General features: G+C 50.8%; 9 protein-coding genes across 9 annotated transcripts; 2 read left to right on the forward strand and 7 right to left on the reverse strand.

Moving 5' to 3' along the window:
- Positions 1-261: 261 nt before the first annotated feature.
- Positions 262-712, reverse strand: ASPSYDRAFT_92848 (ATP19 family protein; the record flags this gene model as incomplete). Its single annotated transcript, XM_040852738.1, has 3 exons — positions 262-310; positions 430-557; positions 665-712. 3 exons carry the CDS (start codon positions 710-712, stop codon positions 262-264), a joined length of 225 nt encoding a protein of 74 aa, XP_040699530.1.
- A 591-nt stretch (positions 713-1,303) lies between these two features.
- On the forward strand, positions 1,304-3,049 carry ASPSYDRAFT_48943 (mitochondrial fission process 1 family protein). Its single transcript, XM_040847739.1, has 3 exons — positions 1,304-1,544; positions 1,731-2,316; positions 2,397-3,049. The coding sequence occupies exons 1-3, from the start codon at positions 1,411-1,413 to the stop codon at positions 2,769-2,771; spliced, it is 1,095 nt and encodes a 364-aa protein (XP_040699531.1). The 5' UTR covers positions 1,304-1,410; the 3' UTR covers positions 2,772-3,049.
- Positions 3,050-3,541: 492 nt separating this feature from the next.
- Positions 3,542-6,052, reverse strand: ASPSYDRAFT_92850 (putative mucin family signaling protein Msb2; the record flags this gene model as incomplete). The annotated part of the gene is made up of 1 exon (XM_040852739.1): positions 3,542-6,052. One exon carries the CDS (start codon positions 6,050-6,052, stop codon positions 3,542-3,544), a length of 2,511 nt encoding a protein of 836 aa, XP_040699532.1.
- A 3,340-nt stretch (positions 6,053-9,392) lies between these two features.
- ASPSYDRAFT_60621 (uncharacterized protein) lies at positions 9,393-9,980 on the reverse strand (the record flags this gene model as incomplete). Its single annotated transcript, XM_040849880.1, has 3 exons — positions 9,393-9,491; positions 9,580-9,729; positions 9,825-9,980. 3 exons carry the CDS (start codon positions 9,978-9,980, stop codon positions 9,393-9,395), a joined length of 405 nt encoding a protein of 134 aa, XP_040699533.1.
- Positions 9,981-11,524: 1,544 nt separating this feature from the next.
- On the forward strand, positions 11,525-12,897 carry ASPSYDRAFT_48949 (uncharacterized protein). Its single transcript, XM_040847740.1, has 3 exons — positions 11,525-11,708; positions 11,782-12,783; positions 12,838-12,897. The coding sequence occupies exons 1-2, from the start codon at positions 11,690-11,692 to the stop codon at positions 12,609-12,611; spliced, it is 849 nt and encodes a 282-aa protein (XP_040699534.1). The 5' UTR covers positions 11,525-11,689; the 3' UTR covers positions 12,612-12,783; positions 12,838-12,897.
- Positions 12,749-14,821, reverse strand: ASPSYDRAFT_158081 (uncharacterized protein; the record flags this gene model as incomplete). Its single annotated transcript, XM_040842702.1, has 1 exon — positions 12,749-14,821. One exon carries the CDS (start codon positions 14,819-14,821, stop codon positions 12,749-12,751), a length of 2,073 nt encoding a protein of 690 aa, XP_040699535.1.
- A 341-nt stretch (positions 14,822-15,162) lies between these two features.
- Positions 15,163-19,758, reverse strand: ASPSYDRAFT_71396 (uncharacterized protein; the record flags this gene model as incomplete). Its single annotated transcript, XM_040850583.1, has 12 exons — positions 19,287-19,758; positions 19,139-19,237; positions 19,009-19,082; positions 18,858-18,957; positions 18,723-18,804; positions 18,308-18,647; positions 18,135-18,258; positions 17,617-18,063; positions 17,422-17,475; positions 17,086-17,174; positions 16,850-16,985; positions 15,163-16,800 (listed from the first exon to the last, which is right to left on the reverse strand). Exons 1-12 carry the CDS (start codon positions 19,560-19,562, stop codon positions 15,163-15,165), a joined length of 3,459 nt encoding a protein of 1,152 aa, XP_040699536.1. The 5' UTR covers positions 19,563-19,758.
- Positions 19,759-20,022: 264 nt separating this feature from the next.
- On the reverse strand, positions 20,023-22,264 carry ASPSYDRAFT_71397 (putative di-, tri-valent inorganic cation transporter). The gene is made up of 9 exons (XM_040850584.1): positions 21,850-22,264; positions 21,733-21,782; positions 21,638-21,682; positions 21,426-21,573; positions 21,298-21,378; positions 21,115-21,245; positions 20,835-21,060; positions 20,701-20,780; positions 20,023-20,647 (listed from the first exon to the last, which is right to left on the reverse strand). Exons 1-9 carry the CDS (start codon positions 21,929-21,931, stop codon positions 20,342-20,344), a joined length of 1,149 nt encoding a protein of 382 aa, XP_040699537.1. The 5' UTR covers positions 21,932-22,264; the 3' UTR covers positions 20,023-20,341.
- Positions 22,265-22,619: 355 nt separating this feature from the next.
- ASPSYDRAFT_48955 (AFG1 family ATPase) lies at positions 22,620-25,090 on the reverse strand. The gene is made up of 4 exons (XM_040847742.1): positions 24,388-25,090; positions 23,873-24,323; positions 23,303-23,819; positions 22,620-23,239 (listed from the first exon to the last, which is right to left on the reverse strand). The coding sequence occupies exons 1-4, from the start codon at positions 24,749-24,751 to the stop codon at positions 22,889-22,891; spliced, it is 1,683 nt and encodes a 560-aa protein (XP_040699538.1). The 5' UTR covers positions 24,752-25,090; the 3' UTR covers positions 22,620-22,888.
- Between the last annotated feature and the right edge of the window lie 454 nt (positions 25,091-25,544).

Here is a 25,544-nt window from a genome sequence, read left to right on the forward strand (position 1 = left end):
CTTGCTACGCCAACATCATGGCACAATTGCACAATTATGAAAGGAAAACAAGCCTTCCAGGCGTATACCTCTATATGTACATATCCGCCTAGTCGACGGTCTCGATCGAGCCGTCGGCTAGCGATCACAGTCACTCCAATCGCTCTGACCCCGTCACGCTTCCAACCAAAGTGTATATCGGGTCATCCTGGGGAAATGCATCGTGTTTCGAGTCTTGGAGATCAGGACATCATCCGGCCTTTTAGGTATCCAGGGGATATTCTAGTTGTTTTCCTTCTTGGTCTCCCCGTTCATCTGTTTCAGGAAGTCCCTAAAAGCAAGTAAGCCAATTGGTCTAACGTTGGTGTCCATGTAAGGACATATCGCAACGGTTTAAATCACAACATGCTGTTGTGCAGGGCTCGTGTGCTAGCATGCGGAAAAACGTACTGGATAAAAACCTCCTCGTCCTTGGAAGACGCCTGGATCGGGGGAGCGGCGGGCTTCTGCTGGGCACCACCGCCACGGGTAGCAAGGTAGACACCACCGAAGAGAGAGCCGAGGATACCGAGGGCGAGCTATATAAAATTGACAAGCATTAGCCAGCCACCTGTTAAGCGGCACTCCGTGTCCTTCCCGGACGACAGGAAAGGAGCCAGACGACGCCAGGGCGGCGGGAACGTACATGGTGAGAGCCGACCTGCTTGCCGGCGATCTGGTAGTAGACGACCATTATGACGATTGAGGGGGGAAGGAGATCGAGAATGAACGGTTAGGGCGAATGAAGCGGTTCGAAAGAGCTGGTTCTGCGGCAGTCGTCCGAACGGCACAGCGATGGAAGTTGCGGCGGTTGGGGCTTACCATATGCGGTTAGCTGTGACTTTGCGTCTGAGTCAGCATACAGACATATGGGTGAGTCAGCAATGCAAGGTGCATAACATCACATGACGTCCCGATAGCTCCCGGGGGTGAATGACGTCGGGAGACTGGAACACCGCTCGAGCTCTCTCTCTGGAGCCCGTCTGGACTCTCCGCTTCCACACCCGGAGAAATACCCAGTCAAGCGTGGCATGATTGAGCTGAGAAAGGCGAATCAGTCTGTATCGCGGTGGGGATTTCTGGGAAAATGAGGAGAACGGCTCAGCAAGGCTCGCATCGGGACTTTCGTAGCCCTCGTGTCATCGCTTGCCATGAGAGGAACAGCTGATACCGAACCTCGGGGAAGTATTCTCTTCCCTGACACCTCAGCTGGCTGGATCTCCCAGTGGTGCCGATGTATCAAGACTAAAGGAGGCTGTACCGCTGTCGTAGCATAGTAATATATCCGTCTTGCTTAAATCACTCCCTCGCGCCTTCTCACTTACTTCACACCTCCCCGTCCATTTCATCTCCATCCTCCACTTTAGTTGTACTTCCACACGCACATCCATCATGTTTTGGGGGAAAGGGAAAGAAGAACCACCCTCTGAGCCCCAAGAGCCCGTTAAACGGGCAAAGCTCAACCCTCATCTGCAGAAAATCGTCGATCGCGACGACCACTTCTACGACGATGTCTACAGTCCATAGTACGTCTCCATTGAATCAGCTGTCGCATACCGTTCATCCCCATTCCATCCCCATACCCCCCGCCAGGGCCGCCACCTTCACAGCTACCTCGAACGCCCGCAAGCCCAGCTCTAGCCGCAGCTCGTTCAAGCTCGAATACACAGCAGGAGGCGTTCCAAAATGCAAGTTCTCTAACTGGAATACAGCTCCGTCGATTCAACCGACACCCCCTACCGCTACGCAGGTTACGCCACACGTCTGCGTACCCTCCTCCTCTCCGCCCATCGCTACGTCGCCTACACCTCCGACGTAGGCGAATCATTCCGCCCAGTCGCCCATCCCATCCTCGTCCGCTCCGCATACGCCATCTCTTGGACGTACCTACTCGGCGATGTTGGGCACGAAGGTTACAAGGCGTACCTACGAAACCGACGGGTCCTGGCGCCACCCTGCGACGCATACAAGGATTCGTCAGACCTAACACATCAGGAAGTAGTCATGGGTATGGCGACGGGAAACGTTGCGGGCCCGTTGAGCGACTCACTATCGTCATCGAGTTTATCACGTCCTACCGGACAAGGGGCAGGAGGTGGCGATACGCTCACACCCTGGCCAACAGCGCGAGTCCCGCTGATTGAAGATTACCGGGTAGTTATGGTGCAACGTGCATTGTTCCAGGGTCTTGCAAGTATGGGGCTTCCAGCTTTGACGATCCATACTGTGGTGAGGTATTCCGGGCGGGCATTGAAAGGCGCAAAGAGTACGTTTATGAGGACGTGGGCTCCTATCGGTGTATGTTTTCCCCTCTTTTCTTACCAATCAGACCCTCCTTATGCGCCTGTGAGTATACAAGTTATTAACTGGGCACCCAGCTCGGTCTCTCTGTCGTTCCATTCCTGCCTTACATCTTCGACCACCCGGTCGAGGAAGCAGTTGACTGGGCGTTCCGCACTGGACTACGCATTTACGGAGGCGAAGACGCCGTCCGGGAGCTACCACGGCATTCAGAAGTTTCAAGGACAGGAAAGGATAGAGATCACGAGGATCCTACGTCTCTAGACCATTTCCATATCAAAGTGCAAAAGGGGGAGACTCCAGCTAACGTAAGTTGGGAAGACTACAAAGAGGATTTGCTGCGCGCGAAAGAGCAGAGGAAACGCGAGCGCGAGGAGCGCGGAGAGTCGGGAATTCTGGCAATGTTGGGTTTCGGGTCAAAGCAGAAAGAGAATAAGAACAAAACCGAATGAACACCTTGCCGGATGGGGTTCGAGGATGGAGGAACAGAAGACAGGCTATTTTGAAAGAAACAAGCATTTGGCGCATGGAATTCGACTTGACTTTATGTTCAACATGTTGTATGGTTCACCCCTTTCCTATGCAGTCTCTACTCTATTCTTTTTTCTTGTCGTTGCCCAAGTGTACTCTATAATTCTTAAAGACTTCACATGGCATATAATAACCGCATCAGCGGGGCTTTACTTAATGAAGTACCTTTTATCAAACAAGAAGTTATCATATCCATAAGAACAACTATTAACATCTAAATTCATGCCAAACATGGCTCGTCTCTTCTCTACTGTCACTTCACTATACAGCTGTACAAACAAGAAAGGATAAAGGATAGAGTCGGATCAAGGTAGAATGAAATGATATCCAAAAAGAGTTAAAAGTGACGAGAGAATAGTGGTGTAGTCAGGTCTCTGCGCTGTCAAAGAAGAGGGTTCAAGAAGAGAAGATGGAAGGGGGAATAAGATCAAAAACGGTATGGGGAATAAGTGAAAAAGAAAAGAAAAGTATGTAGAAAAGAAGAGAAAAGGAGGCGTGGCGATGCCATCGTATAGAAGATACAGGTAGAAGCCAATAATATACCAACAAGTGCATCCCATGGACAAGGGAAAGCGGTGCAGAGACCTTTGTTTCTCCCGTCCACTCTTCCTGGGTTATACTGCCCCAGCCTGCCTTGACCCAAGACCATGTGATTTTTATTTATTTTTTCTTTGTACATCATTTTGATGGCTTAGTTCCATCCCAACGAGTTTTCGGCCATGACAGGAGCGCTAATCATTTGTGTGCGTTGGGTGCCGCGGCTGTTTTGACTGCCGCGAGACATGCGACCACCGCCGGTGAACAAAGATCCACCACCCTCACTCATCTGGTCGACTGTTGAGCTAGTGCGACGGTGGAGCTGACGCTTCTTGCGGTAGCGGCGGGCGACCCAAAACATTCCGGCACCATATGCGGCAGCACCAGCCACGACACCAACGCCAATACCGACAGAGCTTGGCTTGGCTTTACCGCTGCTGCTAGCGCCGGCGGTAGAATCGTCGTAGCCGCCGTTGTCTGAGCTGTTGTCGTCGTCGTTGCTGCTGTCAGAGTTGCCGTTGCCATTGGACAGAGAGCTGCCGGTGCCATCATATTCGCCAACAATAAGTGGGATAGAGGGATCGATCATGGACATCAATGTCTCAACAGAGTCGTTAGGCTGGTCGTAGAGTCTGGAGTTGGGGTTGTGCAGCAGCTTCTTCAGGTTTTCCACGTCGCTTGTCGGAACGTACGCTTGAGCAACAGTTGCAATGTATCCAGTAACTGCTTCGTTGTCATACTGCGAGATACCGAACATTGGAATGTCGTTGGTTGACTCCTCGAGGGCGTAAGCCAGACCTTGAGGAATGTAAAGGAAGATCTGAGACACAGACATCGGATTGGTTGCAACGAATGAATAGCGAAGCTCTTTAGTGAAACCGACTTGGATCAAAGTGGAGTCTTCAGGCGGGTTTGGAGGCCCTCCAGCTGGGGCGATAGATCCAGGTAGCTGGGGAGCAGAAGTGCTGGTCGTGGTTTCGGTTGCTGTTTCCTGTTCCGTCTGACTAGGTTCGATGATAATGCTAGTCTCAATCCAGTCGGTTGGTTCCGAGCTGACCTGGTCGGTGGTGGTCGACGGAGGCTGCGTGCTTGTGGGCTGTTCTGTGATTGTGGGCCGCTCCGTGCTGACAATCGGAGTGGGTGTAGATGTGGGAACAGTGGTAGAGGTGGGCTGGTGAGAAACAGTGGAACTCGAAGGAATCAAGCCCCCTTCCGTGGATGAAGTAGGGATAACTGAGTTGCTAGAACTAGACGTAGGTGCAGGCGGGATGACCGGGACCGAAGTTGTCGAGCTGCCAGACGAGGGGAAAAGAGCGCTCGTCAATTCAGAAGGCAAGATGCCAGAAGTAGGCAAGATGCCAATTGAGCTTGAAGATGAATGTGTCGACTCAGGGACGCTGATTGGGATTGTTGGCAGATCGAGCAAATTGCTTGAATTGCTTGAGGATGTGGGCACAGAGCCAGTGGAAGACGAAGACTCGTCAGGGAAAAGACCAGAAAGCAAACCGCCAGACGTGCTGGTGGATGTCGGAACCGGGGTGTTCGACGTCGAAGACGAGGTGCCATCAAGACCACCGAACAAGTTACCCGAAGTAGATGTCGCGCCAGTGGTTGTGCTCGAAGTAGATGTCGAAGAATCGCCACCCAGGCCCAAATTAAGACCAATTAGGGGTTCAGACGAAGTAGAGGTAGCGGTAGGCGACGTCTGAGTAGTGGTTCCAGTGCCTTCTCCGGTGCCAGTCGTAGATGAAGACGAGCTCGAAGAATCACCCCCCAAGGTCAAACCAAGACCAAGCAAGCCGTCGGATGTGCTAGTTGGCTTAGACGCGGTGTCAGTAGTAGATGAGGACGAGCTCGAAGAATCACCCCCCAAGGTCAAACCAAGACCAAGCAGGCCGTCGGATGTGCTAGTTGGCTTAGACGCGGTGTCAGTAGTAGTCCCGGTGCTGGTTGAGGCCGAGGTCGAAGAGGAAGATGAGGAATCGTTGTCCGGGTGCAAAATTGAACCAAGTCCACCAAGCAAGCCATCTGACGAGGTGGTGGTCGTTGCAGATGTAGCGGTGTCGGTGGTGTCAGTAGACTTGCTGTCAACGGACTTCGTGTCGACCGCGTCATTAGCAGGTTGTGAGCTACCTGGCTTGGTTGTGGTCGAGCCGTCTGAGTCGGTAGTTGAACCAAGAAGGCCATCCAATAAATCGTCCAGTGGGCCTTTCTCTGTTGTTGTTGTCGACGACAAGACGCTGGTGCTAGTCTCAGTAGGGTTGGAATCCGCAGTCGTCGTAGCTGTAACAGCTGCTACTGTAGCCTCCGAGGTAGTGGTGACAGAAGCGCCTGTCGCAACGCCGGTACTGGCAGTGCCAGTAATAGTGTGCGTCTTGCCCTTATCGTCGACCGAGAGAGTAATTGGCACAACAACAACATCTGGCTCCTCGGGTTGCTTAGCCGAGGTGGTGGTGGTAGTTGTAGTTTCAGGCTCTTGTTCTTCATTATGGTTAAAGATCGAACCTAACCAATTCTTTGGGTCCGAGTCTTGGCCATTTAGGAAAGAGCCGAATTGGCGTTTGAGCTGCTTGTGATCGTAGCGAGCATTGGGTTGAGTAGCAGCAACCAACTCCAGCCCACCGAGCGACAGAACAGCCGCAAGAAGAGCGGTTTGGGATACCATCGTGATTTGACCAACGAAAGACGATCAGGAAGACGCGGGGAATGGCAGAGACGATGGCAGCTGTATAAAAGAGAGGACTGAGCAAGGGCTCAAAAGTTCGGGCCGAAATCCAAGGATGCAGGATAGGTTCCAGCGCCGATATTGGATGCGATCGTCTCACGTCTGGAGGCTGGCGGCGATTGTCTAGTTCCTCCTTTTCTTTCCTCCGCAAGGGGCAACGAGGCTGGCGGGAATACGCGTGGGAAAAGCGATGATATTCCTCGAGCGGGAAACAAATCCAGTTGAAAGAGCGGCAGGGGGTGGGTTGACAGGCGAGTTAACCAACAAAAACCCCTTTAATTAATTCTGAGCGATAAAGTAGGCTGATAAACGAGTGTGAATGCTGTAAGGAGCGAGCGGCGGTATCTAGAAGAGGCGACTGTCAAAAAAAAGGATGGCGAAGGTGGTGGTGGTGGTTGTTATGGTACCTGTTCCAAATGAGGGCGCGACCGTGGGATACTTTGGGATGCAAGGAGAGAAGAGCCGGCGATGAATTGTCAGTCCCAACGGTTCATTGACGCAGAATAAAGAAAAAACCAAGGACTGGCAACGTCAACGACAGCACCAACGATGGCGAAGCATAAGTGAAGAAAGAGAGAGGATAAAGGGAGAGCAGTCAAAGTGAGAAGAACAGTAGCAGGAGCGAAAGGAGAAGAGGAGACTGGGGAGGGGGGGGAGTGGCAGTGGAGGGCCGTGGCAATAGCACAGCGTACTAGTACAAGACAAGTGGGTTACGCAGCAGACACCGGCGTATTATCATTTCTGTATCTTTGTTCTCGCTTCTAAGAATAACTTCCTCCTTCACTGCTCTTCCAGACTGCCCTCTACGACCTCGATCTTGAGTTGAAGAGACCTTGTTTCAGCCTGCTCTCTTTGCTTTCGGAGAAGGTGCAAGATGACAACACCCTTTGCGGACGCTCATGCAGAGTCAACGTCGAAGATGATTACAGAAACGCTGGAAATATGACGCCAGGCTAGCGCCAATAGTACCGAGTCCAACCGTTTGGTAAGACAAAGACAACACGAGAGCCTTGGCTTCTGAAGTTCTTGAATGCTTGGTGCGAGATTGGATTGGGACCATGACGGCTCGCTCAAAGAGTTCTCTTCCATCTTGAAGAGTTTGGATCGACGGGCGACCGAAAGATAAACTGGGAGACTAGCATCCGGGATCCATCTCATCAGGGCTTGAAGCGACTGAGTTGGCAGAAAATCGCTGCCTCTCAGGGCGGATAGTCGAGCACAGCGCCAACGTCAGTCAGAGGCTCAGGCGGAAGGCTGTGAACAGCTCAACAGGATCAGTTGAGACTTGGTCGTTGAGCATAAACGGCGAGGTTGAACAGGGGATTATTTCGCCTCCACCAGCACAGTTCTCACTTCTGCAGGAGCTCCGAGGAGCGCTGGGCGACTTCGAGTTGTCGTGGAGGCAGCCAACACTTTCCAAATTGGTCTTGGATGACGGACCTTGCAGCGATGGAGCAAAAGACCGCAACCACGGCCAGTGAAATGGAGGCGCCGATCGGCATAATTGCAGGGTGCACATCGCAATGGCGAGGGCGGGTCTGCGCACAGCACGCCCAACCTCATTTGGTCCAGGCCGAGACCGCCGGCGCGTCTTTGGTGAGCCTTTTAGTCTCTAGTGTGCAGCCGGTTCCTGGATTGCGGTGGGGTCGCCCGGTGCGTGTCTATAGCCCAAACTCTGTGTGTTCTCGCTTCTCACCACGCCAGCGTTGCCGATCACCACCATCACCAAAGCCTGTTTCTCGTCACGACTCAGAGCTCCCCCTCGCAAGCATTCTCAAGTGGGCTTCATGAAGGCTGATTTGGAAGACGAAGACACCGAGAATCGAGATCTCCAGCAACCCACCTGAGCGAACAACCCAAACATTTCGATGCCCCCTTTTTCCTGAAATTGCACACAAACACCGAGCTTGTCTCACCAGTTATCCTCCAGGGCTCTCCACGATGCCTAAATCATCTGCCGGAGCCACTCGGTTATCACGTCCCATTCCTGCGCATGGTCCTCCGCTCGTGTGCTTTCCCCTGGACGTCAGTCCGGAGAAACAACAGGGGACCACCGGACACCGGTAGTCCCCCAATTAGCCTGAAGTTGAAGAATCAGGAATAATACTGGATACGGAGTAGTGGTGTCAAGAACGTCACCACGTGCATGGCTCATCAAGAATGCGTCTTTGGTTCAGATTCAGATTTCAGAGACTCGGGCAGATCGGCCAAACCACATTCTTCGCACTGAGGCTGAAACAGTCCTATTCTGCGAATATGATGTTATGGCATTCCTTGTAAAATGAAGCTCTCTGGACCAAGGGGACGTGCGACATGTAGTCAGTCGCATGGTGGGGAGCACATTTCCGACCTTGACGAGTCGACGCTCTGTGGTTCCCACCAGGCACCAGCACGTAGCTCCTTGATTTTCCTAATCCTGGCCAAACCCGTCACAGACTCACAGGATGAAGAATGAGAATCTGGCGCGATCTCCTTACTTCTCCACGTCAATTCCCGGCAGAGTCCAGTCTTGCTGATCGACGCCAGCGGCTAGTTTGCATCCTGAAGTTGGCATGAAGTTATGAACACAGCATTCGTCTCTTGGATGGTGTGACTGAGTTACCCTGGCCCAGGAATCCTCCCCTTCCCCTGGCCAGCTGTGAATGTGAAGCTCATCAGCGCGACCATGGATGCTACCCGACACTAAGCCTGTTCCTGGCCGCAAGCCGCTCCCCGCCGCCAATCAGATCGCCGGTCGCCCAGGCCCAAGATTTGACCCAGCGGCTTCCAAGGTTCATGCCTCATGGCCATGCTGGGACAGCAACAGCATGAAAAAGCAAATACAACGCTGCGCTTCATTTCTTCCAGGGCCGCGTCCACGCTCCCTTCGTGAAAATCTCCAGCCAGCGCAGGAATTGGAGTCTTGGACCCGCAACATGCACGAGACTGCCCCTACCAGCTCCCCTATTTCCAGCATCCCTCGCCTTTTTCTGACAGAACATTCTGGCTGCCCGACAACTTTACACCGACAAACGCCACTGACAACGTGCAGATCAGGCATCCAACAATCCTCTGTCAGTATGAGACTATGAGTACGGGCATTTATCGGACAGTGGACACAGTTAATCGAGACCATTCCAATTCCGATATCAGAGATCTACCACCAGATACTCGGCTTCAAAATTATACCATGCTGGCATCATTCAATCATTAACACAAATCATTAACATTCCATCACTCTGGGTCTTTCTCTTTTCCGTTTTGCCTTTCCCTCATAGGTTCCCATGCTCCTGGCTGTCTCTTACAGCTTCGCCTTCACCGGCCCCGTCACAACAGCCGAACACTCAATTTCAACATCCGAGCCCATCGGCAAAGTCTTGACAGCCACGCACGTCCGGGCCTTCAGATCAAATTGTAGTACATTAGCCTCAGGGCAAAGACACAACAGGCGATGAAATGAGACGAGCAAGGGGTCAGGGAAGACATACCGGCCTCGGCTCCGGAAACCCCTCCATATAAGCCTCATTCATATCCTTGAAGTCATTCATGTCAGCCAAAAATACGTTCACCTTGGCGACGTCGGCGAGGCTAGATCCGCTCGCTGTGAGGACAGCGCTGAGGTTTGCGATGATTTGACGCTACCGTGGCTCCGTATTAGCATTCTTCCGATAAGCAAGAAGTGGCGACGCTTTATTCAAAATTATGTAGATAGACAGAGGGCTTGGTGGCATACAGTTCGATCCTTTACACTCCCCTCCACGATCTTCCCAGTCTTGGGATCGACCCCGAGCTGACCAGAGCAGAAGACGATATTCCCGACGACCGTGGCCTGGGAAAGAAATGGCGCGGGGGCCGGGGCGTCAGAGGACCGGACGTGAATTTTAGACATTTTGATTATTTGTGTCTTTTGTATTCTTCTAGGTGCTGGCTGAGGTGGTGAAGTGTAGGTTAGGATGTCGGATATCAGCGCTTTATGGAGGTTGAAGTTGGACCTCGGGGGAGTTGGAGTTGGAGGCGATCCCCGCTGCCCCACCGCGATAAGATAGGACCGCGATAGCAGAGGTCTGGAAACGATGTAAAGAAAGGCTTATTATCTGGTAATTCACTGCTGTTTTTATTCTCTAGCTTGGTAGCCATGTATATATTTTATCTGGTTATTTGTTTTGTATAGATGGATTGAGATGGTGCTTATCGAGATAGTGACAATATATATATATATCTCAGTCACCGTCATGCTACATATCATCGAGCACCGTTTGATGATTGAACCCTTCGATCGCAACTTAAATAACCTCCAGCTAAAAGTACTGCTTACACTGAGGTCCAAAACCTAGTGGATACCTATCTAAACTTACCATGAGTGGCTGAAAGCCATCATAGTCCATTAACATAGTACTCCTGCTATAGACTTCTTCAACCGCACCTAATAAAGGACGAGTCTTGACATGCCTTCATCATTTATTATAACATGAGTTAACTAGACAGTGTAACTAGTCAGTGAAACAGTCATATCAGTTGGTTTCAAAACATGCTCTTCAAGCTGATATTGTCCAGCTCTGAAACGGTTCACAATGAAGGTATAATCTGCGCAAACAAATTCACAGCCAACATCACCACAGTAACACTCCTCACAAGAAACCCCAGGCTAAATCTTCTGTGAGGACCTACCTCACTAGTTGCTTCACTCTCTCGCCTCCACATATTCCATAACCGGCACCCTGGTCGAGAAAGCGAAGCTGCAAAGGCATCGATTTCGACCATGGACCGCCACACTCCCCATGTTCTCTCTCCAGCCCCGGAAGAAGAGGCCAAAACCAAGGAGAAAGTGAGAGATAGTAAACAGCAAGACGAATATGAGAAAGAGAAAGTTGCCATATCCGAGATCGCATCAGACTCTGACGACGACGGCGCCCTCCCGCTCGAAATCGACGTCCATGGCCTCAAGGCAAAGGTATACCTCAACTGCGCAGACATCGATATCATTCCGGCCAGATACCTGGAGAAAGCAGATTGCTCGTGTTCGTCCCCTTATATTCTATCTGACTTACCCCTCTCTACTACTACTGAATTGTCTAACAAAGTGCAGACCTCCTCAAACGCAACCCGTGGATTTTCCGCGCCGCAAAGGACGGCCGTGAGGTAGACATCAGAAGATGGTCAAAAGTCGACATCCGGTTCCGTGGCGTGTTCAAAACCCTAAAGAAGGTTCCACAATTTAGACATGGTCTGTTTGATGGAGACGGTACTGGTAGTTGGCGCATGAGCTTGAGTGCTGGTCCGTCGTCTTCGTCTTCCTCTACCTCGAAGAAGATCGATTTCGAAGAGGCAGTCAAGGCGCAAGGACAGGTTGTTTATGCTCTTCTTGACGAGTTTTCGAATATGCTCCAACTTCGTCGTGAGATGGACGATCATCGGCAATTTTTTTTTCTGAGGTGAGTTTTGTTTAGGTTTGTGATACAGGTAGGTATATTTCTGACTCGAGACAGACCGAGACTGGTTTCTTGTAAGCCAGAGTACTGGACTGGATACCGCGCGAAGCATCGGGATTCACCCTACATTGCGGGTTCGCTTTCGCTGGATTACGAGCCCTACCGGGGTATGCCGCATGTCGTTGTGCCTGTCGTGACGGTAAGTAAGCTTTCACCATGATATCCCGCCTAGGGTAATAACACTGCCCGTGCGTGACTAACGTTTCACCTCTCTCTTACAGACAGCCGACCGCAAACAGTCTCTCAAGAAAGCCCTAGAAGGCGAATTCAAGCTCCTCCTCGCCCAATATCTGGTTAACATCCACTCTCTCTCGCCTCCCGGTGACAAGTTCCCAGACCAGGAAGGTTTCCTAATCAGCCTTCACGCTTCCAAACTGCACATTCTCCGCGGCATCTTCCCAGGCCAAAAGACCTCGAGGGTCTGGTGCGGCCGACACAGACCCTCCGACATTGAGACATCGAGCACACACAATTACGTGTCGGGAATGAACACGAACGAGCGGTTCTACAGCAAGACGAACATTGAGCGGTTCATGGAACAGGTGGAATGGGAGCAGCTCTCGAACCCGGATAACGAGAGCGGACCGCGCTCGTTCCAGATTCTGGCGAGCCGCGAGTTTGACTTGTGGATGAAGTCGGAGTTTTTGGCTGCACAAAAGATTTTATGTGGGATGATGATGTATCTTATGAGTGGGCAGGCGAGGTGTGGAGTGCTCCAGGAAGTGTTTGCGAAGTACCCGTACGATGAGGGGTATGAGGCTAATAGTGATGATGAGAAGGAGACAGCGGCCAAGGAGCAGAAGGATATGGAGGAGAAAGAGGCGAAGATGAAAGAGTTCGAGGAAAAAAAGCGCGAGGAGGGTAAGGCTAAAGCCATTGAACGTGAGAATATGAGAACTTCAATGAAGGATAAGATCGGGGGTCTCGCTGAGGGACTTTGCCAGCCGTGGTGGGACTGGGTGTGGGATGATAAGAAGAACGAGGCGCGTACAAAGAAAGCAGACGATGAATTGATCGTTGGCGGACCTTGACGGGCTTACTGGGCTATTGGATGCAACGTGCTGAAAGGGAGGTAATGAGATAGTATTCCAAGTTGAGATTGTTTGCTCACTTCTACACAAGAGCGGAGAGAATAGCCAACCCGCTTGAAACATCCTCGCAATTTTATTTAACGCTCCATATGGCGCCTTTCTGACTCAAATTCTGTGAACCCATCAATGCCCCATCCGTCCACTCCTCCAGTCCTGAAATACTCACTAACAACACCTATCGCATAGCATGTACCCGCTGTGGCAGCACCACTAACCAACATTCGCCGTAGTACTTTTCGGACCCTAGACTTTGGGGCGCTCTTCGAATGTGATTTCTCGGTAGATGATTGGTTATAAGGCAAATTCCCGGTATAGAAGTCACCATGTGCTGGTTGGACCACAGCCGCTTCAGCGGGATGTTCTTTAGTGAGGGTTTCTGGAATATCCTGGGTCTGAATATCGTCGATGGTTGGACTTTTTGCTTCAGGAACCTTTCGAAATACAAGAATATCTCCTCCACCTGATACGATTTCGTATCCCTCCTTGTGCATTTGATTAAGGCATGGTAGAAACTTGGCGGGGTTCGTCAAGCGCGTAAGAACTTCAGCCGGATGTAGATGCTCGCTTGATGTTTGAAGCGATGAGGTAGTTTCGGCTTCTGTCACTGAAAGTGAAGATGGATCATATGCAAATATGCGATATACTTCGGCATTTGAGGTATCACCCGTCGCTGGTGCCTCATGGTGCGAGGGGCTTGTATCTTGGGTTTGTTCGTTTGATTCGTTTAAAGCAGTATTGGACAGCCACTCGCTAGGTGGCGCCGATGAGCCGGTATTTGGGTCTTTCACGGACTTAATGTGGTTATCGACATTCATAGGACCGGTGGAAGACTCGCCTACATCCTTGGGTGCCTCGGCTTCGAGCTCCGATTCGATGCTTAACCTTCTCGGCTCATAGGCAGCTCGGATATCATTGGCACGCAACTGATCAAGTTGCTCATCTCTTGCATCGATTACTGTAGATGTTGGGCTTTCGTTTTCACGTCTGGACAGGAAACCCAGTCTCTCGAAGCCTTCTTCTTTGTGGTGCTCCGGTACTGGCTTTTCAGAAACCGTCTTTTCTGCGCCGAGGATTTGGCTTGGCTGAATGACGTTATCATTCGATAGAGCGCCATAGCTATCGTTATCTGGTGGCCCTGGGTGCTCAGATTTTTGGGTGGACTGGAACGGCTCGGCATGGGCAGCTCTTTGAGACTCCTCGAGGGGTTTGGGTGCGTCATCCATGGTTTTTCCAGACGTGACAAAATCGGATACTTGACTTTGAGGGGTAATAATGAATCCGGATGTACCCTCAGACACTGCTGAACTTTCCGGTATAGCCGAGTCTCCATTATTTGAGCTGCCGACAATATCTGATTCAGGGTGATCGTGTGGCTTTGTTTCCTCCGTCTTTAATGACGAAGTGTCAAGGTCTTTGGGGAATCCATGTGCCGCAGCTTGCCCTTCTATAACGTAATCGTCTTCAGGTCGTTTGGGAACCATACGACCGCTGACAGGATCGAATTCAAATCTCGCATCCGTTGAGTCCGACAAAGGATGACTCTGGGACCGTTCAGTTTTATTCATTCGCACGTCATCACCAGAAGCGCTCCGTGAATCCTCCTTTGCCCTCCCAATGTTACTCGTATCATTCTCCGGCTTATCAAGGCCAAACAACGACCGCCACAACGAAGTGAATCCATTCTCAAACCTTGCCCCGAAGTTTGAAGCAAACGGTTCCAGCCTTCGCCCAAACAGTGCCGCGTATGGATCGGCTTCTATTTCCTTCCTAATCCGTTCCATCCGCTTCTGCGCCTGATCTTCCCAGGAGTCATGGTCATGCTCCTGTCTGCGCCTACCCTGGAACTCGGAAAAGTTGGGCTTGAAGCTGGTCCAGCCCCAGCCCCAGCCCCATGTTGGATGCCGCCACGACTGGTAGTGGTGGTCTGGGTATATGGTCTGATGGTCCCGCAAGGGATGACGAGGTCTCCGTTGGCGTTGGTGCCTGCTGAAAACGTACTCTATGTGCCTCTTATGTCGGTCGCGGTTATATCTTTCATGCGAACATCCCCACAAGCAGCGAATTTGAGATGAATTGCTGTATGGAGCTTGAATAGTTGCGTATGGTAGCCTGCGTATGCTCCGGATCGACACCGTGCTAACGTGAGCCATGGCTGTGGCGATATCAACGATAATAGCGACCGATGGCGGGCGGCGACCAGCCGTTTAGGTCACATCGGATACAGTCGGCAATGGATATAAGTCCTGCTCGGTAAAGTAGGACGAATCTGTCTGAATAGTATGAATGATCGATACTTGGAAGTGCGGTGAGCCTCAGAGCTCCAGAGCTCCAGCTGGCATGCGGAGTTCCTTATCAGTGCGGGGTCAGCTGCCAATGACGTGCCTGAGTCATCCACTGCATCGACGCATTCGGAGTCTACAGTCCGTAGGATGGTCTCTCATGACTCTATACTATATAGGCATTATTCATATCAAATCTATGCTCATTTCACTTAGATCTCCAAGGTCGAGATAGCCAAGCCATTAGGGTTAGCGGGCGTCGGATCGAATGTAATAAAGTTCGTCCAAAACTTCAACCCCTCAATGCCCTCTTCTCTGCAGAAAATACCTTTGTCCTCTGCCATCTCCAATTCTTCTGCTGCCACCCCCACGCTCCATCCGAAACGTTGGGCTGCCTCTTGAGCTGTTACCGGTTGCCCAAATAAGCGCCAGTCCCAGGGAACGGGCTCAGAAGGAGGAACCTGTCGGAGATCGGCCATCCAGTCCTGGAGCTGTCGAAGGGTCTTTTCATCGCTCCAGTCGTACTTTTGGACGACTAGGAGACCACTTTTAAATCGTCGAAGTCGAACAGGCAGCCGAAGCTTCTCCCAGAGCTCAGCCGCTCTCTGGAAGTCTGAAGGACTTACCAACTCAACCCCGTTTCGGGAGCGATTGAACACTGCCCAAAGGTCAATAAGACTCATAATTCCACCTTCTTTTTGGAGGATGCCTTTCCGATCATCAGTGAGATATTCGGCTAAGTTTCGCGATAGCTCAGATAGATATAAGTTTCCTGCGCTGGAACCAAGCATATCTTTTGTCGTAACCATCCCAAGCGCGGCAGCTGATTCAGAGAGAACCGCACTAGTTTCCGCCGAAGTCTCATCGCTGGCCATGCCTGATTCTCTCGCCAGTGTTTCGGCCAATGCAACAATCTGTTTCGCAGACGCCATGAGCGCCTCCAAATCCTCGAACGCATTTCCAATCACAAGCTCGTTGTTTTTGCGAGCTTCAAGCCCTCGTCTTTCCAAACCGGCGATTCCAACACCAGGCGATCGAGTCTGGGTGGGTGTGTTTAGACCAGTAGATACACCTGTCGGATCTGGCGACGATGTTGGCTTTGACTGCGATGGTTGCTGCGGGGCCGGGGGTGCGTTGTAAAGCAGCCATTTCCGCTGAACCAATGCTCCCTTCAGCCTCTCAAGAAAGATTTTCTCGCCGCCTCCTCGAAAAGAGAGTTTTATGTGATCGCTGACATCAGTGTTCCGAATATTTCCCTCCTCGAAGAAAGGCGCCGGAGACTCCGACCTGTCCTGGTTATCGGGGCCCCGCAACGCGTTGGCAGTCGATAAAGAAGCACCGCATATCTCACACTCAAGAAGAGACGGGTGGTTTAGAAATGTACAGCGCGAGCACATCACCGAGCCACTGCCATTCAATGTACTTGTAGGCCCAGTCCCCTCCGGTGGAGTTCCTCGCCCGATCTGAGACGTTGAGGGTGTTATAGCTGGGCTTTCCCGACTTGTCGCCGCGGCAATTGCAGCCTTCAAAATAGTCGTAAATGGAGGTTTTATTCCGCAAGCGAGACAAGGAGGTATTGGTGTAGAGTTAGTTGCCGTAGAGGGGTCGAAGTTCGACGGTACTGGGTTGGAAAACGAGCAGATTGGACAAACCCATGTTGCGTTCACGGGCTTCGTTGGAGGTGTATAGCTAGGTGTCGATGTCTGAGGGAGGGGTGACTGCGCGCCGGCCAACTGTGTCCTCAAAGGTTGCGACCGCGATGGGCTTGCACCCGAGCCTCGAGGCCCGTCTATGTTCTTTGGTGGTTTGGGGTATATGATAACCTTCGCTGACGATTTCCAGAACCCTGCCTGTATAAATGAGCAACAAGCCGTAGGATCAAAACAGGTGGCGCCTTACTTGATATTCCGCTCTGTCGATTTCCTTCAGGTCAATGGCGACACAGTATTTCCGTGGCTCGTCGACGGCGACGTAGCAAACTCGGTGTGACGTGAGGTACGCATGGCCGTTTTGGTAGTTGGCGACCTTGTATTTGCTATCGGTCCAAGAAGTTAGAAGTTAGTCAAAGTAACTCATACAAGAGAAAAAGCAAAACAATTGCGACGCAGCAGCAGCAGGAGCCGTATCCCACTTACCCTTCGTACAACCCCACCGCATCCTGGACGAAGAGCAGCGTCTCATCAGGCAATAGTAAAGGACGGAGCGCGGTGGTCAGATCCAGAGCCTTGAAAAACATCAAGAAAACTCAACCGGCATTTCTGCGCCTCTTCAAATCCGGAAGAAGACACCAGGGCGAGAATGGAGAAAACGTTGAGGTGCAGCATCGCTGCCGTGACCCTCCTTGGCTGACATAATGTCCACAGTTGATCGCCCCATTTCCTGATCAGGACTAGTTTTCTTTGTATATAGATGGATATGCGTGTCTGGACTTGAAGTCTACTTGGAATGCCCGCTACGTAAACGCTACATACATAATGTTCGGTCATAGCTTCGCCATTTGCTCCTCCAATGCAGTCGAAATCAAGCTAGCAGCCGCCAGCGTATCCTCGTCTTTGAAGTGTCTTCCAACCTGCTCGGATAGAAGTGACCCGGTTAGCGTTGATGGTTTGCCAGGCAAGAGGGATACAAAAAGCATATGTTGTTTTAGGGCGGAGACCAAGACTTACCAGCTGTAGTCCAATCGGTGCGCCAGTATACCTTTCAGGAGCATACTTCTTCCATTCTCTCTCGTCCACTGCGGTCCGTGGCTGGTAAGACTTATCTACAGCGTCCAGCTGCGAATCTACATTCAACCCACTAGGAAATACTACAGCAGGCTGGTCCAGGATGTTCCAGATTGCAGTGTAGTTCCAGTAGTGAGATTCGCCCAGAACAGGCGCAACACCAACATATGCTGGACAAAGAATGAAATCCACTCCTCGGGATTTCATGAGCGCATGATATTCGTCCCGATAGATGTCCCGTTGGTAGTTCAGCTCCCAGCCCTCGCCCACGGTCAATGGTGCTGCGCGACTATATTGGAAGGCCCATTCGGTGAGTGGGAGAATCGGTTCACCTGTTTGCGCAATGAGCGCACGCTGGCTGGCGGCTGCATCTGGGAAGTAGAGAGAAGACTTTTAATTCGTTAGCAGATGTCTGCAATTCATATGATGTGACCACTATATATTTGAGTAGGATTGCATACTATAATATCCCAGCCGTGGCCATGTTTGTAGGGTTCCCAGTCAACCACTTTGATACCGATACCTTGAAGCTTCTTCTGGGCATGCTTCAAAGCTCTGAGCACTGGGGGATGCGGACGAACACAGCTGGATTCGTTAAAAATGAAAAGAATGTTATGGAGTGGACAGCACGCACCCATCGTCCCACATGATAGCCACTGTCATATCATTCGTTGGCCTGACATTCTTCCAAGGTACTGGCACCAACGATGTTTCTATATCCCATGGCTCCTGATCAAGAACTGCACGTTGAAACAGGCCCAAATCTTCGATAGATTGACTAGAAAGCGGACCAACAACACCGAGGATTGATTCCTGGCCCGGCTCAGGAGCCTTGAGCCCACTGGTCGGGTTTCGTCGTGCTGTTGGACGAAAGCCATAGCCGTTGCAGAACGCCGCAGGGCATCTGATTGAGCCACCGATATCAGTTCCTATGCCTAGCGGGGCGCATTTAAAGCCCATAGACGCACCCTCCCCTACGTCATACTCAAGTTAGTTACCAGTTTACAAAGCGATGACCTCCTTTCTCATGGAATCGTAGACTGACTGACCTCCTGAAGATCCGCCCGGCGTAAGCAAGCGGTTGTACGGGTTCAAGGTTGTTCCAGTGAGGTTGTTACTGCAGCATATATGCTGGTGGAATGAGCATTGACCCTGTCTGCAATTAAAGATAGGGCGGGAATTACCATGAGAGACTGAGGCTGATTAGTTCGCACATGGAAGACTGCACCCGCTTTCTCAAGGCATTGCAGGAGGAGGGCGTCTTCTGTCGCAATGTCGTCAACCCTTCGTTTGCATTAGCAAGGTATCATCGACAAATATGAAGGCCAGTAGTACCAAGCGGCATAACCTCCATTCAAGGTCAAATCTTTGATTCCAATATGCTCCTTGACACTAATCGGAATACCATGCTGTTTGACATTCAGTATTTGGATAGCCCGTTAGGTGAGGGTGTTGTCAAAGATACCAGAGGTCCAACTAATTTTCCTGTCCCCTTATAGTACATATCTAGCTCTTTGGCTCGCGAAATGGCATTCTCAGCCATGAACTCTGTAGCAAAGTTGAGCTAGGAGATGTTAATAGTTAAACTCGGTATTCTTCGCAGCACAACATACCAGCTGATGTCCCATGACAGACCTCTTGAGAAAGGCCACAATCACTTCTTCAGCACTGAGTTTTCCTTTGCCCATCCCTTCCACAAGAGCTGTGGCAGACATTTCCGTTATAGCGAGCTCCTTGTCCGTAAGGATCCCGCTTGTGCGCGGAAAATCCACCACATTAAGCTGAGTTGCAGGAGGTAACTTGCTAGCCGGAACCATCCATTGTTTTGGAATGGACTGTTGGAGGATGTTGCGCGCTTTGCGAGCTTGTATTTCCCAGGTAGATGCCATGGCTCTTGGTGAGTGGGTGTGTGAAATCTCGGTGAGTTGCGTACAGCGAGAAGCGGGCGTCACGGACTGGACGCCTCGGTAATTACATTGCTTTTTCCAACGCTGCAAGGTGCTGTTTTATCTGATATGCGTCATGGCGGAAATGCACGGCGTTGATCGTTGAGATGGTCCTATGATCTCTCATGCAACCCAGATGTCTCGGCTCTGACGGCCAGTAGAGACTCTCGCTCTACCCCGCGTTTACCAGTGGATATCAATCAAATAGTCCAAAGATATCAATTCCAAGGTAACCGAGTATCCGCTTTGGAATGGGGGAATGGGTGGGGTGTATGCTTATCAGTTGGAGATTTGGAGCAGGTCGCTGCATGAACGCGTCTAGATTCCTGTTCGACGACAATGCTGTATGGTTTACTGCACGCTGTGCAAGCTACAGGCGACGTAATTTAGAGCAATAGCAAAGCACCAGCGTTGGGATTCTTTCTAATAATGTATGGCTGTGAAAAAACAGACTGCAGCCTGGGAGTGTATCTTAATTTATCGTGGGCTGTCTGCTCGGAACCGTTCCGCAGGCCGAGTAGGTACTGGGAGGTCAGAGCGTCTGCAATGGGCCGGACCATCAGCCAGATTGGCGGCGATGGGAAAATGCATGGAGTGGAGAACATCTAGAGCAAGAAGGAAAAAGGCAGAGGTAGAAGAGGACAACGGAAGAGAAAGAGGAAGACCCAACGACCCGCAACTTCATCCTCCTTCGATCCATATCCCTCGGAGCACTTCCCTATCTATTCACAACACGCCAGCTCTTTGCACAAAGGACTGCATTTGGACTGGCATTGGTCAGTGTATTTCGGAGGCGAATCCGGTTCATTTATTCCCTCCTGACCCCCCGTGTTTATGGGAGTTGCGGTCTCGGGCTGGACGGTTACAGAATGAATTCCGTAGGCGTGAAAGCATTGTTTTATAACACTGGCGAGGTTCGAAAACTCAGACACAGAGTGGTCTGATATAGCAACGTGCACTGATGCAAGAACCTTATGCTGACTGAGACGCCAGATATGAAGCTCATGGACAGCGAGAATGCCGGGAATCTAAGAGATGATTCTTAGATTAAGATTACGCAGAACCCGCTGCGGCGTCTTACCTTCTCAAGGTCGTGTTTCACATCTGCGTGGTCAAGTCCATTCGGGGCGCTTTCGAGCAATATCAGTCCGGATTGTCGCACTAGCACCATCAGTTAACTCTGCATACACGCGTCATTGAATACAGATGGCTTACCGAGTGGAAGACAAGATAGCATGATCATAGCAGCAATGCCCAGGCTGGTGGCAGGATCAGCGTAGAATCTTGCCTCATATTGAGTCAGCCATATAACCAATGCTGCGATCATTACTCCTAGGTTATTGGCTGCATCGCCGAGAACATGGAGTAAAACACCCATCATTCCCAAATCATGTCCATGTCCGGATGCCTCTTTATGCGTTAAATGCCGGTGACCAAGATGCTATAACGAAGGTCAGCTAAGAACTCGTTTCAGGACCTTTGAACAAACCCGAACCTTGGCTTCATTGTCAATCTCATGCTGCTTCTCAAGATCGACTTGTTCTTGGGACTTTACTTCCAATTCCGAGTCATGGGGGTGATCACGGTGATCATGATGATGTTCATGTCCGCCATGGTGGTGATGCTCTAGATATTGGTCAGAGGCATGAGCGTCTGGGGTGGTGGCAAGGTAAGTTACCATGAAGGAAAGTGGCACAGATTATATTAAGTCCCAACCCAATCGATCCAATGATAAGCATGAGTTTGGGGTTTTCAACATCTGACGCGAGTGAGTAAGTAGACCCATGCCAGACTTGGCTAACGCACGGTGCATTGTAACGAAGCGCTCAATTGATTGGAGGAAGATGCTGATTCCCAGTGCAAACAATATACTCCCATTAAAGAATGCGCCCAGAACTTGCGCTCGTTGCCATCCAAACGAAAGCTCCTGGGGCGAACTACTGGATTCTGAGACCTGCCAGCCATTGTTTAGTATCATTCTAGCTGGCTCGATCGTCTTTCAATGAGTGATAGCTTACCTTGATTGCGGCAAAGGCAACAATAAACCCAACGAGATCATTCAACTAATGATGTTAGTTGGCATGATTCACTCTGCCATTTGGTACTCACGTACATAGTGGAAGGCGTCTGCCACCAAGGCCAGAGAGTGGATATAAAAGCCAACTATTGCAGATTCAGCGAGATGCTAGGGATGCGAGATTCTCCCTTCATGGGAAATGAGAATACGAACCTGCGATCTCTGTAAAAAAGAAGGCGGCAGATATTACGATGGCCGCCGCCAGCCGGCGAGACCGCGATATCTGGAGCTTCATTTCCCTGAGTTTTGCGGAAGAGTTATGAAGCAAGCAGGCAGGTTCTGGGTGACCGAAACCATTTTGACCTAGAAAAGAACCGCATTGCCTTTCCAAGCTCCCTGTGGGCTGTCGTGTAACGGGGAATGCGGAATGGAAGTCAAAAGGGATATTGGAATCCGCGTACGAAAGCCGCCAGGAGTCAGGATCAAATCCCTGATTAAGATAACCAAAGCCCTAAAGTTATCTGCTTAGTTGCAAATCACGGTGATCTCACTTTTACTTTTCTGGCCGGTGCTTTTCCTCTTATATTGCCCTCTATATGTAGCCCATATCTGTAGTGCTGCGGACGGCTTCTCTGCAAGGCTGAACTAGATATGTTCTTTTTGTTGACAACCCCGTCCATTTATAGATATATTGGGCAGGAGTTCAATCCAGTCTTTTTGTTTGTTTTGGGAAATTTCCATTGCTTGACTTGATTCAAGATTATAGTGGGCTACCGCTAATTTGCTTGAGGCCCTGGAAGCGACCACCCACGTAACATACTTGAGTGAACCTTACCGGCATTGTACATTCCACTTCTCCCCTTTCTTTCCGTGTAATCTCTGTTGCCAAGGATTGTAAAGCGGATATACTCGGCATCATTTTCTTGATACGGATCCTTGGAGACAAGATCGTGGCTGCCAGCGGCTAAAGATGATCTCGTTTCGTCGGGCTTCCGGATATCCACAGACGGAAATACATAGAAGTGGTATAGTACGGTAGGTATATATAGTTCTATCGGTGTAAATGTTATATACAAGCTAAACCAAACAAGACCAAACATAAAAATATCTAAACAGGCCATGCCATTTCATGCGGACAAACCCCAATCGAGGCACCTCACTTCGTCTTTGTCCCAAAATTCTAGGGGGCAAAAAAAGAAAGAAAGAAAGAAAACGCGGTTCCGGGGTAGAGAGAAAAGACAGGGTAAGAAATTTACATGTTGTCCTCACCCCACCGACTCCTCGCCTTCAAATAAGCGTCATGCTCTTCCTTCCCCTTGGCGGCATCCAATCCTACACCCAACAAACCCCTCTCAACCCACTCCTTGCTCCCCATTTCAGAGAGACGGGATAGGGCACGCGCGAAAGCAAAGCGTTCCTCGTCACCGCTGAAGATCGAGGATGTTTTGAGTGCTTTCATGGATAGGCCGAGGTCGTCCATCATCATGCGCATGGAGTCGGAGAGATCGGTGTGTTCGCCATTGTCGTCGAGAGAGGTTTTGACTTCGGACTCGGAGATGAAGAGCGTTGTTAGCGGGGTTTCTGTTGTAAGGACGAGTTTTGCCTAGGTTGTAGATGTTAGCCTTGGCGAAATCTATATATATGGGGAAGTGAATATGGGACGTACCCTGCTTTCGTAGACGGCGTCAATAAATGTAATGAACCGTCTAGCAAGATCGCGCTGGTGCAGCGTCATGGACGGCACATCCGTGATGATGAATGCTTCGTAATTTCGAACGAGTTCGAGGTAGTCTGCAGCGCCTGTAGCAGATCCAATGAGCTGCTGGAAACTGAATTTTGCAGCCTTGCCGCTGGCAAGGGGGACTTGGATCTTGCGACCCCAGACTTCTTGTGTGGTTGGGCGCGGAGGGTCGTTGATCGGGTCGCCGAGAAAATCGAACCATTTCTGAGCATGCTGGTCGGCCTCCGGGCCAAGAGGGTTGTGGTAGACGCCAGATGGCGGACGGGGGATTTTTCGGTAGTCAGTGGGAGAGTTAAGGTTGATTACATTGAGGACAGTCTTTAGGAGGGTGATGCACGGAATGAAGGATTCACGTTGGATGCCGTTCAGGTAGAGGTCATCTGGATGTCGGTTCGAGGTGGTAACGAGGACAACCCCGTGAGACATAAGCAACTCAAGGAGTCTGAGACAAGTATGAGTAAATTAAATCATTGAAAGGAAAGAAACCAGTCATACCTTCGTAGAATCATGGCATCAGCCACATCCGTACACTGGAACTCATCGAAGCACAGCACACTCGAGTTTTCCGCAATATCAGCCGCAACCAACGGCAAGGCATCAAAGTCGTTCCCGAACCGCATCTTCACCACATGCATCCGCTTATGTACATCCTGCATGAAGTTATGGAAATGGATCCGAGACTTCGACGAAATATTCGGTGGCAGTGTCTCGTAGAACAAATCCATGAGCATCGTTTTCCCACACCCAACATCTCCATACATATAGAGACCCTTAGGCAAGTCCTCCGATATCGACGTTTCCGGCTTCGCAGGCGCCTTCGAGAATAACGAGCCGAAAAACGACTTCTTCGGCGCCTGGTCCAACGACTCTATACTCGGGCGCACGACCGCAGGAGCTTCATACGACCGGAGCCGTTCGTATAAATCTTGCAGCTGCTCGATTATCTCTACACATTCCACAGGGTTAGCACTATCCCGACGCCCATTTAACCGCATAGCTAGCCCACTTACGTCTCTGATAGGGATCGTCTCGAAGCCTCCCCGCCTGGACCCTCGTATCATACTCCGCCAACGGACCACCAGTATCGTCAGCTGGAGCCTTCACAGCCGTATCATCCGCAACAGTTGCTGCCCATCGCTTCACGCCCTGGTTCACCGAATTCACACCCGCATTCCACCGGCTACATCTGCGCGGAATCCCCGGGTTTGTTCTGGAACGGTAGGAAAGCCCACCGTGTAGACTCCTCCGATAATCCGTGATATAAGCCGGCTTCGTCGTACGCAGGGCCGCAGAGCGTACCGGTACTCGCCGTCTCAGAAGCGCGCTGGCGACATGGTCCGCGCAAAGCCTGGTGGAAGAGCCACTCATTGGCATCTAGATCGCAGTCGCAACAATGGCCGAGGGCTGCGCTGTCATAAATTCATGCAGGTATATCGTCTGGAGAGGGTAGTGAGTAAAGCCAAGCCGGTTTGTAGGCGAGTCGCAGGCTTTGTAGATGTTTGCACTTGGTGTGCTTCCTTTCTTTCTTTCTTTCCACCTGCCCGGCCGGATTTCCGTGATTCTCGGCGGACGAAACGCGGGGACGGGAGGGAGTGCGATTAGCGCAGCTACTCTTCCACGGGGCGGGGTTATAGTAATGGACAGGGATATATAAGACAATATGCAAGTGAATTAGCAAACAGTGCCCAATTGCAGTAAAAGAGGCATTCAACGTCAGCGTTCTGGCAAATCCAGAGGCGAAAAAGAACCGCATCGTTGCCGAGGGAGGCGGTCATGTGACTCGGGAGGCGGCACCCAGTTTTAGTTCCGACTTGGAGTCAGAAAATGGGCGTCGCCTCGTCCCATGGTTCCTGCTTCAGGGACAGGCAATTTGGGTTGTTTACCTCTGTTAACATTTACCGAAAATTGAGGTTAACTCTGTATATGCAGGCTAAATTTATGTACACACGGCAAACATGGAAAAAGGGTATGAGAGCAAAAGAAAAAAAAAAAAAAAAAAGAACGGGAACCATTGTACATGATCGCATCAACATTCCAGACGTCTCAATCTTGACATCCTCAACCTCGTGAATTATCAAACACATTCGTGAGGCTGATGACCAAAGAACATTCCCAAACGCCGCGACATCCTGAATACCCAAACAAAAGAGATATAGTCGGGCTGAAC

This window comes from Aspergillus sydowii (assembly GCF_001890705.1).
Source record: "Aspergillus sydowii CBS 593.65 unplaced genomic scaffold ASPSYscaffold_11, whole genome shotgun sequence".
In the NCBI taxonomy this organism is placed as follows: Eukaryota; Fungi; Ascomycota; class Eurotiomycetes; order Eurotiales; family Aspergillaceae; genus Aspergillus; species Aspergillus sydowii.

Bases quoted from the DNA above. Each gene is read 5' to 3' on its own strand.
- ASPSYDRAFT_48955 (XM_040847742.1), bottom strand. From the start codon at position 24,751: ATGCCAATGAGTGGCTCTTCCACCAGGCTTTGCGCGGACCATGTCGCC. The intron at 23,820-23,872 runs GTATGACTGGTT...TACTTGTCTCAG, and splicing joins GATGCCATGATTCTACGAAG to ACTCCTTGAGTTGCTTATGT. The intron at 23,240-23,302 runs GTACGTCCCATA...TCTACAACCTAG, and splicing joins ACGCCGTCTACGAAAGCAGG to GCAAAACTCGTCCTTACAAC.
- ASPSYDRAFT_48943 (XM_040847739.1), top strand. From the start codon at position 1,411: ATGTTTTGGGGGAAAGGGAAAGAAGAACCACCCTCTGAGCCCCAAGAG. The intron at 1,545-1,730 runs GTACGTCTCCAT...ACTGGAATACAG, and splicing joins GACGATGTCTACAGTCCATA to CTCCGTCGATTCAACCGACA. The intron at 2,317-2,396 runs GTATGTTTTCCC...CTGGGCACCCAG, and splicing joins GGACGTGGGCTCCTATCGGT to CTCGGTCTCTCTGTCGTTCC.
- ASPSYDRAFT_71397 (XM_040850584.1), bottom strand. From the start codon at position 21,931: ATGAAGCTCCAGATATCGCGGTCTCGCCGGCTGGCGGCGGCCATCGTA. The intron at 21,574-21,637 runs GTAAGCTATCAC...AATGGCTGGCAG, and splicing joins TTGCCTTTGCCGCAATCAAG to GTCTCAGAATCCAGTAGTTC. The intron at 20,781-20,834 runs GTAAGCCATCTG...TGATGGTGCTAG, and splicing joins GCTATCTTGTCTTCCACTCG to TGCGACAATCCGGACTGATA.